This window comes from Schistocerca serialis, chromosome 4 (genome assembly GCF_023864345.2).
Source record: "Schistocerca serialis cubense isolate TAMUIC-IGC-003099 chromosome 4, iqSchSeri2.2, whole genome shotgun sequence".
Taxonomy (NCBI): Eukaryota; Metazoa; Arthropoda; class Insecta; order Orthoptera; family Acrididae; genus Schistocerca; species Schistocerca serialis.
Window position 1 is genome coordinate 115,236,206 of NC_064641.1, and position 14,531 is coordinate 115,250,736.

General features: G+C 40.1%; 1 protein-coding gene across 1 annotated transcript in view; it reads left to right on the forward strand.

The window, feature by feature from the left end:
* Window positions 1-14,531, forward strand: part of LOC126473149 (huntingtin) — a 516,516-nt gene that overhangs the window by 209,140 nt on the left and 292,845 nt on the right. The window contains exon 22 of the mRNA XM_050100007.1: window positions 10,492-10,627. Within this exon, the coding sequence (XP_049955964.1) occupies window positions 10,492-10,627 (136 nt within the window). The remainder of the gene's footprint in view (window positions 1-10,491; window positions 10,628-14,531) is intronic.

A 14,531-nucleotide genomic window follows, 5' to 3' on the forward strand; every position in this document is an offset into this window, starting at 1 on the left:
GGGAAGTAAGTTCGTTTGCATTATCTATGTAGAAGTATCCAGGTGTGTCATCACGCCAGTTGCCTTTCCTTTGTTGAGCAATTTTATTTGATTTGTCTTCTGTGGGTACTTATCTCCATATCTTTCATTTGGGCTTTTATGTGATTGATGAAAGGAGGAACTGTATTAACATCTTTCGGAGCAAAACAATTTTACGATATTGAATCCATATTTCCACCTTCTCTATGTCATTCTCTATTTGGATACCGTTGTGGTCACTGAACCTTCTATTTACAAATTTTATGGTTGTCATGTAACAACAAAATTTTATGGGATTTTGTTTTAGATCAGTAGGCAAAATTTTTCTTTCAAATTCATTGAATGCATCTCATGTGGTCTTCTTACATTCCTTTTGGCCTTATTCAGTTTTTATTTATCAAAAAACTTTCAATTAATTTAAAACAATCATGAAGTTCACTCAGCTTTTGTGGAGTCTTTCTGACATGACTGTAGAATCCATGGCTGGTTATTTCTGTCCCTGGCAACTTACTTCTGCACATACATGTCTAAAGCATATTGTCTAATAACCTCATTGCTGGTGAAATTTAGACCCTGATCTTCCTTCGTATTATTTCTATACAATTGTGGTTCATACTGTAAAGGTCCATATGCAGTTCCACTTTGTCACAATTTGTTGTAATCATTTTGTACTTGGATTTTCTACTGTTTGTGTGATCTTTTTGGTTATCCTTTTGCCATATTTTCCTTCTTTGTTGCTTTCACAAGACATGTGCTGTAGTAATTTGCTACTACTCTGATGACTTTGATATTGAATGTTTGATGATTTGTCAGTTTTCAATATTAAACCGTGTGGAATGTCATCCAGAAATGTACTTTGTACGTAACCACTGCATATATCCTAAATTATTGCATTTATGTGTAGGAACTGATATTGTAGTTTGTGAAGTTACAGGAATAAATCCTCTGATCATGATAAAATTGTTGAATTTCAGAAAGAGGAAAATGAAATTTCATTATGTATGCATAACTGAATAGTGGTCAAAACAGTAAGGGTATAAGATGACTTAGACATTTGGTAAATTCACTCTGACACAGATACTTTTTAATTATTTATTTTCTTCTTGGACAAGCTGAGTAAGGACGACATGCCAATTTCAGTTCATTAATTGTTGTTGTTTACTTTTCTTCTAGTACTCTTTTTGTCTGTTCACTGTGCTATTTTGGACCAATTGTTTTCGCTCTCCTCCTTTGAATCCTTCCTCATTCAATACTTATCCCTAAACATTTTTCTGTCATTTGTTTCTTCAGATTTTATATTATTTCTTTTTCTAAATCCTTTTTTTGTTTGTGGATCCAATTTTCTGTTGACTTTTTATCACACTAATATTTGAAGATTATGGTTAATAATAGTCGAGGGACATGAAAGGGAAGCAGTGGTTGGGAAGGGAGTGAGACAGGGTTGTAGCCTATCCCTGATGTTATTCAAACTGTATATTGAGCAAGCAGTAAAGGAAACAAAAGAAACATTCGGAGTAGGAATTAAAATCCATGAAGAAGAAATAAAAACTTTGAGGTTCGCCAATGACATTGTAATTCTGTCAGAGACAGCAAAGGACCTTGAAGAGCAGCTGAATGGAATGGACAGTGTCTTGAAAGGAGGATTTAAGATGAACATCAACAAAAGCAAAGCGAGGATAATGGAATGTAGTTGAATTAAATCGGGTGATGCTGCGGGAGTTAGATTAGGGAATGACACACTTAAAGTAGTAAATGAGCAAAATAACTGATGATGGTCAAAATAGAGTGAATATAAAATGAAGACTGGCAATGGCAAGGAAAGTGTTTCTGAAGAAGAGAAATTTGTTAACATTGAGTATAGATTTAAGTGTCAGGAAGTCGTTTTTGAAAGTATTTGTATGGAGTGTCGCCTTGTATGGAAGTGAAACATGGACGATAAATAGTTTGGACGAGAAAAGAATAGAAGCTTTTGAAATGTGGTGCAACAGAAGAATGCTGAAGATTAGATGGGTAGATCACATAACTAATGAGGAGGTATTGAATAGAATTGGGGAGAAGAGGAGTTTGTGGCACAACTTGACTAGAAGAAGGGATCAGTTGGTAGGGCATATTCTGAGACATCAAGGGATCACCAATTTAGTATTGGAGGGAAGTGTGGAGGGTAAAAATCGTAGAGGGAGACCAAGAGATGAATACACTAAGCAGATTCAGAAGGATGTAGGCTGCAGTAGGTACTGGGAGATGAAGAAGCTTGCACAGGATAGAGTAGCATGGAGAGCTGCATCAAACCATTCTCTGGACTGAAGACCGCAACAACAACATGGTTAATTACTGTCTTGCATTCAAAATCAATGTCCAAAAAATTACTGTCTTCTTTTTCTCGGACTTGTCCAAATGAACAGACACCACGTATACAGGGTAGGGCAAATAAAAGTGGCCCAGGGAACAGAGTTCCAGGGTACAAAGAAACAGTGCAGAGGAAAGTAAATACAGTACTAATGTGACTACAGCAAATGCTGAAATTGACCAACATTCATCTATTGGCATTTTTGGGACCTGGTCAACAAGTTCATGAAGGCGGATCGGAGATGGATTGCTGGAATTGCTGCAGTCTTATCTGACTTGAAGTTCTGCTACAGTTCTTGAAAACTATGAGGGTTGTCGCAATACCCTTTAGACTTAAAGGCTCCCCAGGTTAAATAATTGCACACTGACAGGTCAGGTTACTTGGGTGGCCAGCTAGGGCCGTGATCAGACTGGGCAACAACTCTGTCAGGCTTGTAGATTGTGTAAATATGCTCCAAGGTTCGGTCAGCTGTATGGGCAGTAGCTCCATCCTGTTGGAAGTAACTGTAGGTCTTTTCCTCCTCCGTTAATGCTGCCACAAATAGATTCAAAGTGTTGGAAATGTAATGTGCAAAAGTCAGGGTTTGATGAAAGAAGACGAGACCAATGATGTGGCATGTTGACACTGCACACCAGACCCCAAACTTCTGATCATCCAATAGTGTTTCATAGAAGTTATGTGTATTCTCCACTGCCCAGAACCTGTGATTCTGTGAGCTAACATACCCACTCAGGTAAAATGAGACTTCATCAGACATAAATGAGAGATCCATGTCGAAGCCATTCATTGTTATCTTAATGAATAGTCACTCACAAAACAGGAGGTGCTGAGGAACATATGATGGTTTTAATGCATGAACAGTAGACACTTGGTAGGGATGCACGTACTGGTCCAGGTAGAGTATTTGTTCGCATGATCAATGTGATATTCTGATCTTTCGCACCAAGTTGATTTGGTAGAACTCTGAAGCATTTTTTGGTGAACTGCAGCTACATTTTCTGGTGTGCAGGCATGTTTTGGAATGTTTTTAGACTTGTTCAGAACAGAGCCTGTCTGGCACCATATTCAGACTAAGCTTTGCATGGCACTTTGACACCATTAAATTTCTCAGCTAACAACTGACTTTGTTACCATGTAACTATCCACCATTAATACCTGCTGCTCCACTCTTTGCACTGCTCCACTCACACCGATCACCGATAAAGCCCACGCTATGCTCTGAACCAGTGTAGATCGCGTGGCGGGCATACATGTAGTGTGAGCACCACAGGGTGTGGTTATATGCATATACTCACATCCAGTTGTATCCACTTGTCCAAGCCACTTTTATCTGCCCATTTATTATGATGATGATGGCCATTGATCCCTTCTGTGCAGATGCACATCAAGGTCAAACCCCTATGGGAATTTGCAAGACACAGTGAGTAATGAGGCTAATAAGCATGGGCACTGCATTGGTAGTGTGTGGTATAAGTTGAGAATTTGGGTCTGACACGAGGTGTGCTAAGGCAGTCCATGCAGTTATGGTGACTACTGTGACCGCATGGCGCAGTGGTAACTGCATCTGCCTAGTAAGCAGGAAACATGGGTTTGAACCCCAGTCCAGCACAAATTTTCAACTTCCCCCATTGATTCAAATCAATGCCTTTTGGCAGCTAATGTCTTCATTTCTTTTGTGTCTTGATTCATCATTACTTTGTAATTTCCAACTTCCCGCAATTTTTCATGAGCCTAATATTTTCCTAATAATTTTCTTAAATATTTTCCTAGTACTGTATTTCTTATTTATGTGTACTATAATGCCTTATTTTTGCATTTCAGACAGGCAATTTTTTTATTGTAAAGGACTCTAGTTATAATTTATGCCCTTCCCATTTTATGAGGTGTTACCCAAAATATCCAAGAATTTCATTGCAAAAATCAGAAAACTGTACCTACATCCTAATGTCCTTCAAAGTAGTCACCTTGGGAATATACTTAAATCCTAATGACCTTCAAAGTAGTCGCCTTGGGAATGTATGCTACAATTCCAGCATTGTTCTCATTTTTGGAAGCATTCCTGGAAGTCCGCAGGGTTAAGGGTGTTCAGTACACGGTACAATTCCATTCGGACATCTTCAGTTGAGTCAAAATGTCACCCTTTCGGCATGATTTTCATCTTTGACAACACGTAGAAGTCACACGGGGCTAGATTTGGCTAATAGGGAGGCTGGTGGACCGTTGCCATTTTGTTTTTGGCCAGGAATTCTTTCACAACGAGTAAGGTGTGCATGGATGTGTTGTCATGGTGCACCTACCAGTCTTTCTTTTTCCATAACTCGGACCATTTGCACCAAAAATTTTCCCTCAGTCACCTCAAAACCACACAGTAAAACTGCCTGTGGACAGTGTGACCAAACTTTTTGAACTCTAGTTGGCCTTGGGGTGGTTGGCGTTAGCCATTGTGATGACTGCTGCTTTGTGTCACGGTTATAACCGTAGACTCAAGATTCATCTCTTGTTATGACTCTGGATAAGAATTTTGGACACTCACCATCTCTTTGTTGCAGCTCAGTGTACTTCTGGAACCCGAGGTTTCATTGGTAAGTGCTGAGAAGGCGAGGGACAAACTTCGCTTCAGTTCATTGGCTGGAATTCATTGACATGTACTGTATGACAGTCCAAGTCTGTCACAAACATAATGAATTGTCTGCTTTCAGTCATTGTCGATCTCATCTCACACTTTTGTGATCAGTTCCGGTGCTGCACATGTTGACAGACTAGAATGTTTATTGTCTTCCACAGATTCTTGGACTTCCTTGAAGTACTTGAATCACTCAAATGTTCTTGCTTGAATCAGTGCATTCCCACAAAATGCTTCTGGCAGCAAGCGGTGGCTTTCAGCTGCAGTTTTCTTTAACTTGAAACGGAATTTGATGCAGGTCCATTGCTCCTTCACATTACCCATTTCATAATTCACAGAAGCACTGAAACACATCCTGACACGCACCGCTACAGCCCACAACTGCGTGCACCATAGATGATGCATCTTTGTGCCACAGTAGCTAAGATGTGCCTCTTATGACATTTAGCTGTGGAATGCTGTGCTGCTACTGATTTGACTCATGCAATGAAATTCTTGGATATTTTGGGTGGTACCTCATATGTATTCCTTCTTCTATAGCATCTTTTTTTCTGGACTATTTTCTTCAATTATCTCACCAAGATATTTAAATTTTTTAACCTCCTCTGTTTGGCCAGTGTCTGTGTTTAGAAATATTGGTGCATCTTTAATGTATGTTATTTTTTTCCTGCAGAAAATCTTAAATCGGACCTTTTGGCTATTTCTTCTAGAAGATTAATCTGTGTCACTACAGAATGTCACATTTTGAGAAAGAATAGCAAAAACATTCACCCAAATGTAAGGCAGTTTATTCCAGTATTTTTGTTTCCTTTTCCCAACCTTACTGGTGAAGTCTTATATCCATTCCAATTTCTCATCTTGTGCGTTTTTTTTCTAGAACACAATTTACACGGACTGGGGATAGGCCATCACCTTGCCATACACCAGTGTTTATTTCTAAGGGCTGAGCTATTTTCCCATAAATTTCTATTTAGATACTTTGTAAATGTTTCATGAATCAGATTTGCTAATTTTGACTTTACATTTAGTAAGTTGCAGAATGCTAAATAAAAATTTATAAACAAATGAAACTGAAAAAAATCAATAAAACATTAAAAATGATTGTGAGAGATCATATGAAATAACAATGCAGCAGAGAGAGAAGTTCAGAACTGATGCAAGGAACTTCTATACAGTATAGGAGGTCTGTGTCACAGTAAAACCTTTCAGCTTAATATTTGAAGAGTTGAGGTATATGACCAACTTTTCTCAGTTTTGCTGGAATCTTATTGAAAATAAAACTTGATGAGTAGTACACACCGATCTGTATATTTAAGGAAATGTTATCCAGGTGAAAATCATCTTCCATCCTGTGTTCATTGAATGAAAGCTACAGTTTTTTTCTGAATGAGTCAGTATTTCCAACAACAAATCCCATGATTTAGTGTCCGTACAGGGATTGCAGAGTTAGAATTGTGAGATACCTGAGCAACAACCTACACAAAATTTGCAAACTGACACTGCAGATCTGCCTGTTCACCCTTTTCTGGTCTAAGAACATGCTCAGAGAGTGCAGAGCTATCCCAGAATATAATATAGGAGGTAACAGACTGAAAGTAAACAAGCATTTGTGTTCCATTGTTAGAGACAGTGGAGGTTATTCTTATAATAAAGATGGTAGCATTCTGTTTCTAAACAACATATTTCCTATTAGGATGACATACCTGTATGTTCAGAAATTATGCAGAACATAGGATTACACAGGTGTAGGGTCTCTGCAGTTCTTGTCTGTATGAATCAAGATATGGATATGATGTGAGCCTCTCGAACTGCTTAGCAATAAGGAAGGTAACTAGAACTACTGTTTCATGATAATGTGTGCCCTGACTGCAAGTGCCAGTGACTATTTCGAATTTACGTGCACTGATCCCATGGGGTTACTGATGATTTCCTGAAGGACTTGTTGACATTCATCAGGAATAGCAATCTCCAACACTGGAACAGTCCTGTAAGGTGCCAATATAGCTGAAATGTATCTTCCAAGTGAATTCAACAAATGTTCAATATAAAGTAATTGGATAAATAAAAAAATCTTCTCTTTCCTTCTCATACCACTTAGTAAGTGTCCCCTGATCTGGGATTCTGGGTGACTTTTCCGAACTCTCCCCATTTCTTAAATTTCACCAGTCCTTTCCTGTCATCCCTCTTCCTTCCCCTTTAACCCTTCTTTCAGAAGAAGGAATCACTGACTCTGAAAACTTGCAAATTTAGGTACTATTATATGTGTGTTCTCCTGCCATCATATGGTGAGTAGATTTTTTTTATCCATCCAGTTACATAATACTTTCGAAAATTGATTATCTTTGCTGACACATGTTTAGTAAGATTAAAGTCCATGGAGGGACTTGGTTGAACCACTTGATCGATACTGTCAACTTTTAATGCATTGTCTACCAGCTGAACTGTTTGCAGAGGGACATGAAAGTATAAAAGGCCAATGAAATCACCATGTGACAGAGCAGAAGAAATCAAAAATTGATTTGGGTGGAAGGATGTCTTTGAAATCATTAATTCGGTTTTCTGTTCTTTTAATGCGCAATACAACATACTGAGTGAGGTGATGTTGCAGGAGGACAGTGTACTTGCATTTGCGAGGATGGTGGCTCAAGTCCCATTCTGGATTTAAGTTTTATATTGTGTCTCTAAATTGCCCTAGACAGATGCTTGGTTGATTACTTTAAAATCTGTACAGTTAATTGCAGCTCACACAAGAGTAAAACATGTCTCCACTTGTGCCATGCCTTTATGCTGTGTCTTTGCATGCCATACTGTTTTGTTGTTCCATTTCTAATGAACTTGATGGTGATGAGATGTTGAATTCTAATCTTCTGTCCTTCCTCTGTCAAGTTGTTAATTGGTTGCACATCATGATTGGTGACGGTGGTTGTATGTATAGAGCACTCAAAAGATAAGTCATCAGCACCCATACTCAACTAATGGGAGATGAATGTCATTTTGATTTGTGAAAAATATGCACCAAACAGTGAAATATAAAATGTTATTATCAACCACCCTGGGACTCTCACTCTCACTCACACTTACACTTTCACAGAGAACATCAAAAGATATAAGCCTCAAGGCAGTTTGTGATTAATATACATGGACTGTAACTACACAAATCGAAAACAGTGTAACAGGGAATTGTGCTCGGTTGATCAATTAGAAAATAAAAGATGAAGCAACCATCCACATGTTAATATCATATACCGAAGATACTATTGAGAACACCAGACATTACACAAAAACTTGATACACAGACCACATTTGAATCATTGTTTCCTGAAGTAGAGAGGAAGTTAGGTGATAAGTTGGGTGCAGCCCTCATGGCTTGGTATATTTGTACCCGATAAGTACTATATACGGGTGGATCCTCCTGTCGGAGGAAGAATCCATGCATCAGAGAACAGTGCTTACTCCACAGGCACTGCACTGGCTGGAAGGAGGAATGCCACAGCCACTCTATTGATTTTGCCAGGTGCAGCTTTCTCTCAACTCTAACCATTCCTCCTCCCACTGACACATGATCCTCTGCCTCAACAGTGAGGTAAGTGCACTACAGAGGCAGCACATTTGGAAATTGTAGGCACTCTTAGCTGCATCATCTTCTGCTTCGTTATCCTGAAAGCCCATGTGCCCTGGTACCCTGCAGAATGACACATCCTTGCTTTGCTTCTGTAAGTGGGAAAGGGTGTCACAGATCAGCTGAGGGTACTTTTGTGCTCGGTACGTGTGATGGGTAGGCTGAAGGGCACGTAGCGAGTCAGTGTGGATGAGGAATTTGGTATCAGGAAGACACCGCATCTGTTCCACTGCCCTCAAGATCACATATAATTCAGCATCGTACACTGTTAATGTATCAAGTAACCGAATCTTCATAACACATTCTGGAAACACCACAGCTGATGCATTTACCTGGGCAGACCCATCTGTGTAGACAACCACACAGCCACAGTGCTAGGATAAAATTGTGTAAAACATTGATTTAAAAACACAGCACGGAGTAAAATTCCTTTTTTATGCTGATAAATGTAAAATAATTTTGGATCCTTTTATCAACCGTGTGGCAAATGACTCCAGCCTTGATGAAGCTCAGAAATATGGTCCACATTAAGAGCTACTAAGTCCTGCCACACACGAATCCCAAATGGCTTCATTCCGTTCCCACCTATTTCTAAATAATCATTCCATTGGGCAGCAAGCAACAGTATGGAATGCTGGAGATAATGAGGTGGACAGTAGGTGGCATACACGGTGCACCATATGGATCTGCCACTGGATTACGAGTGGTGGTTCACCAGCCTCAGCGTAGAGACTGGGAATCAGACTTGTCCTGTATGTTCCTATCACCAGCTGAATCCCCTCATGGCAAACTTAGCTGTAAACCGTGCAACTATAATTGAGGCAGGATTGCACAAACACCTTGTAAAACTGGAGCAGACCTGTTCCATCTACTACCCATGATGTATGGCTGAGGCTTAGGTACTTAAAACCCAGTTTCACTAGAGAGCAGAGTGCAGGCAGTGTGGCTTAATGCTGTGTGTCTTGTTCTGTCTCCATTCGCTAGGCTTCTGTATAGTATTTACATTTTCCCTGCTTGCTCTGATGTGTTGTGGAAAAGAGTTAATGATTATCCTTGGCTGAGGCATCTCCTGAGTTACATTCCTCTGCTTTTCTTTGAAAAGATCTTTACAAAGAAGTTAGGATATGATCCCTCAAGTTTTCTTGGCATGCATGATTACTAGTGTGTTTCTGGGTGCTCTGCAAAGTTGTTGTTTCCATTTTATGAACAATATTTCGAACACCGACCCAGCCATCTTTTTAAAGTGCTGCGAGTGCACATAACAGCAAAACTCTCAGCACTGGGGAAGATGACTGGATTGGCCATTGAAATATTGTGCATAAAATCAAAACAGTACCTTCGCAGAATACCCAGGAGCTCACTAATAATTGTTAGGAAAGTTCAAGGGCATTTGTCCACCTCACATGGTGACCGAGCATCTTCTATCTCGATCTCAGTGAATCACATTGCTCATTCATTGTACCAACTTTCTTGCGTATCAGACAGTGACCACTCCTAGAGCTTCACCATTTGAAGAAAGCATGACTATTAAATTAATTGTCTAGCTGCTTGTCTGGGCTATGTTTTCTTCTGGTAATAAACAGAAGTGGCCTTATTTCATAGTGACACAATCATTAAATTACATTTATAATGCATCACACTATCTTCTCTGTGATCTCATGAATTGTTTTTCCCGATGCACATTCCTGTGTTTTTGTGTAGTGGTCTTTGTAATTTGTGAGCAATAACCTGTCCACAAGTAAGTTTTCATTTGAATTTCCTGTGTTGTACTACAGAGATACATGTATAAAAATAATTCCTTTATGATAACCTGTCAGTATCTTAGCAGACATAGTGTGTGTTTTGTTGATAAATATGTGACAGTGATAAACCTTTGAAATTTAGGTGGATGAATTATATGAGGAGGAGAAATGACCGGAAAGCTCCATTCCTACAGAAAAATTTCACGAGGGGTTCTGACAAGGATTCACTGGCTGCTTACATCCGCTTGTTTGAGCCAATGGTAATCAAGGCACTGAAGGTAAGAATTACCATAATAGTCAAAAAAATTTTATTATTCATCTTGTCTTATACTATTGTTAATGAAATATCAAAAGTGAACCTATGACTGCCAGCTCTGGCAGCTCGGATCAGTGGCATTCAGGTCAGAGCTGCTGTCTGTGGCTGAAAGCTTATGTGTTAGTGCCTTTTAATTGTGCCTGTCTGCAACTTAACATGTCATCTATACGGTAAGAAGCAACCTATCTTTTCCTACAGTGGTGATATCCCTATTTGGAGTTTTCATTGTTTGCTAATAAGATGTCTTCCTCTCCTCGTCCTATCCCACCTCCAGACACATCTTTGCTGGTTTTTGGGGCTAATTTTGAATCAGAATTCATCACTGAAGACAGTCCTACTCCAGTCCATGAGATTCCAGGCTGAAGACGTGTCTGGAGATGCCTCAGATGGCACTAGTGTATCACCTGACTGTCGCCTGCAATACAACCTGACAAGTGATTGTCTGGGGTACCAGTTCATTGCAGGATCCCTTTGGTTGTTCCATCACATTCAGATAATTCCTTTGTGATGTGTCTTTTTTGTTTTATAGTATGTGTTTCATATAGTTACATATTATACAGGGTGGAGAAAAATTGTGTCACAAAATTTTTAACGTGGATAGCTGATGCCAGTAGGAACCAAAATTACTAATGTTGTGTTGGTCAACAGCGCACCATTTTTAAGCTAGAGAGACTTGGTGCCACACACTCTGATTGGTCATGGGGTTGCCCTGTTGCCATTTGTCGGTTGATGGGCAGTGCTATGGTTGTCAGTTCACACATACAAATGTCTCTTGCCCCGTCAATGCCCCAACATGATAAGCACATGTGTCGAATAGGTCTTGCTGTTTGTCTCCACCTCACGTCAGAGGCATTCACATGTAAGCTTCACTTTGGAGCACACACACACACACATGTAACCTGCGATTTAGTCATACAGTAAGCAAGGCAGCACCGTATTCATTTGAAGAACAATGAGATATGGTTTTTGTTGTTGGACTAGGCAACGGTAATGCACATGAAGCTCAAAGGTTGTATGAGGAACGGTACCCAGCAAGACGCCATCCACACCCAAAAACCTTTACAGCAATTCACCTGTGACTTGTTGAAACAGGCTCATTAGTAGGATATCATGGTGATGCTGCAAGACCTTGAACACTACGAGATGCTGCTTTTGAGGAGACTGTTCTCGAGCACTTCAAGGAAGCATCTACGACAAGTACTCGAGCAGTTGAGCACGATATGGCGGTCACTCACGCTTAGTCTGGGAGGTTTTGAGGGGTGGCAGCCAGCATCCATTTAGCTTCCGCCTTGTCCAAAACCTAAATCCTGTGGTGGACTATGAACACAGGCTAGGATTTTGCCAGTGGTTTTTGTGACATGTTGCACAAGATCCCGACTTCCCCGCCATTGTGTTCTTTACCAATGAGTGCACATTCCATGGGGATGACCTTTACAACACTCGAAATGTTTATTACTGGGCAAGGGGAAATCCTCATCTAACGTACGTCCACAGACATCAGGAACGATTTTCGCTCAACATTTGGGCAGGGATTGTGGGTGACCATCTGATTGGGCTGGTCCATCTATCTCCTCAACTTATCTTCACTTTTTGCAAGAAACTCTACCCGGCCTGCTGGAAGATGTTCCGCTGGGCATAAGACTACGCATATGATTGCAGCATGATGGGGCGCCCACACACAACAGTCGTGCTGTGCACAGATATTTAAGTGAACTCGTCGATGGCTGGGTAAATGTCAGAGGTGCTCGTAGGACATGGCCCCCGCAATCACCAGACCTCACGCCACCAGACTTATTTCTGTGGGGATTCTCCAAGCTTCTAGTTCACCCACCCAGACACGGACCACCTAGAAACGAAGAGGATTTAATGAATTGCATTCAACATGCCGCCAATCACATCAAGGCAATGTCAGGAATCTTTGAAAGGGTTCGGCAAAACACCATTCGGTGTTACCAAGCTTGTGTCGCGTCAGAGGGTCGCCAGTTCAAGCAACTGCTTTAAGTAAACAATAACCTAGCTATAATAAAAGGCCCTTTTCAGGGCCAACACAATTTGTGAAAGACTTATTGTATGCAAACTAACAGCTGTTGATGAGTTTGTCCCCTGTACGCCATATCATGAAACTACAATGGATGTTTCGGAACCCAGGCGGATTCGCCTCCAGCCTCCCCAGAGTGGAAGGCTGGCGCGCTACCACTGAGCATGCGAGCTGCCTTGGATACATCATTATCTCCAACAGGCAAATCGTTCATGGTCATGCATTGTCCAGAGCATCCAGAAACAGAGCAATCCCGTGGCCAATCGGAGTGCATGGCGCCAAGCTTGTGTAGCTTAAAAATTTTGTGTTATCGACCTACACAACATTAGTAATTTTGGTTCCTACTGGCATCAGCTATCCAGGGTTAAAATTTCATGACACAATTTTCCTCCACCCTGTATATATTAAAATATACAGCCTGTGTGCTTTGAAATATTCATTAGAGTATCATGTACAATTTTGAAGTAAATCACTCAATAACTTTTCAAAACCTTTGGTAACAACTTTTTCCCTTTATATATATATTTATATATTATAAATATTAAAAAATCTATAGTCTGTGTCTGTCTCAGTGTTTATTAGAGTATCATAGTATCATGTAGAAAATTTTAAAGAAATCAGTCAAGTACTTTTCCATATTTTTGGTAAAAATGTTAAACAATGTCTTGTTTTTATATAGTAATGTAGATTACAATGTTTTTGCAGTCCATTTTGTGTAATTATGACAATAAATTGCAGTAATACTCTTGAGAACATGGCTTCCATCTTCTAGAAATTTCTGTCCATTGCCCAATACAATGAGGAGATCAGCACAATTGAGAAAAACTATGATGTGTTTTCACAATCTTCTAAACTGCAAATGAAACAGAAACAAATTCACTTCATTGTATTACAATAAACCTAATGTGACTATGTTGCAGTATAAAATTGTGAATGTTGACCCCCCCCTCCCCCCCAATGAACTGTGGACCTTGCTGAGGTGGGGCGGCTTGGGTGTCTCAGCGATGTAGATCGTTTTTGTACTCTAGGTGTTCACACAACAGGTGGTTGTCTGTGGAGATGCCAGACTAACACATTGTTCCTAAAGGAGGTCACCAGTCTGCATGATTGAGTGTTCTGGCCTTTTAACATTAGCCAACATATCCTTCCTGTGCTGTTATTGTGAATAGTTAACTGTAAGCTGTTATTTTTTTCCTTCGAGTGCATGCAACACTACTCTGTGGCTTAATGATGGGGGCATCTCTTGGGTAAAATATTATGATAATAAAATAGTCTCTCATTCAGATTTCAGGGTGGGGACTAAAGAAGTAGACGTCATAACAAGGAAAAATAAAACAGGGATTGCATGGGGTGGACTGTGGAATATTAGATCCCTTAATAAAGCAGGAAGGTTAAATAATTTAAAAAGGGAAATGGGTAGGTTGAAGTTAAGTATAGTGGGAATTAGGGAAGTGCAGTGGCAGGAAGAACGGGACTTCTTGTCAGGTGAGTTCTGGGCTATAACTACAAAATCATCAGGGGTAATGCAGGAGTAGGCGTAATAATGAAAAAGAAAATAAAAATGCAGAAAAGCTTGTATGAACAGTATAGTGATTGCATTATCATAGCCAAGGTAGGTATGAAACCAATACCCACAACAATAGTACAAAAAAGGTTCAAATGGCTCTGAGCACTATGGGACTTAACATCTGAGGTCATCAGTCCCCTAGAGCTTAGAACTACTTAAACCTAACTAACCTAAGGACATCACACACATCCATGCCCGTGGCAGGATTCGAACCTGTGACCGTAGTGGTCGCACAGTTCCAGACTGAAACGCCTAGAACCG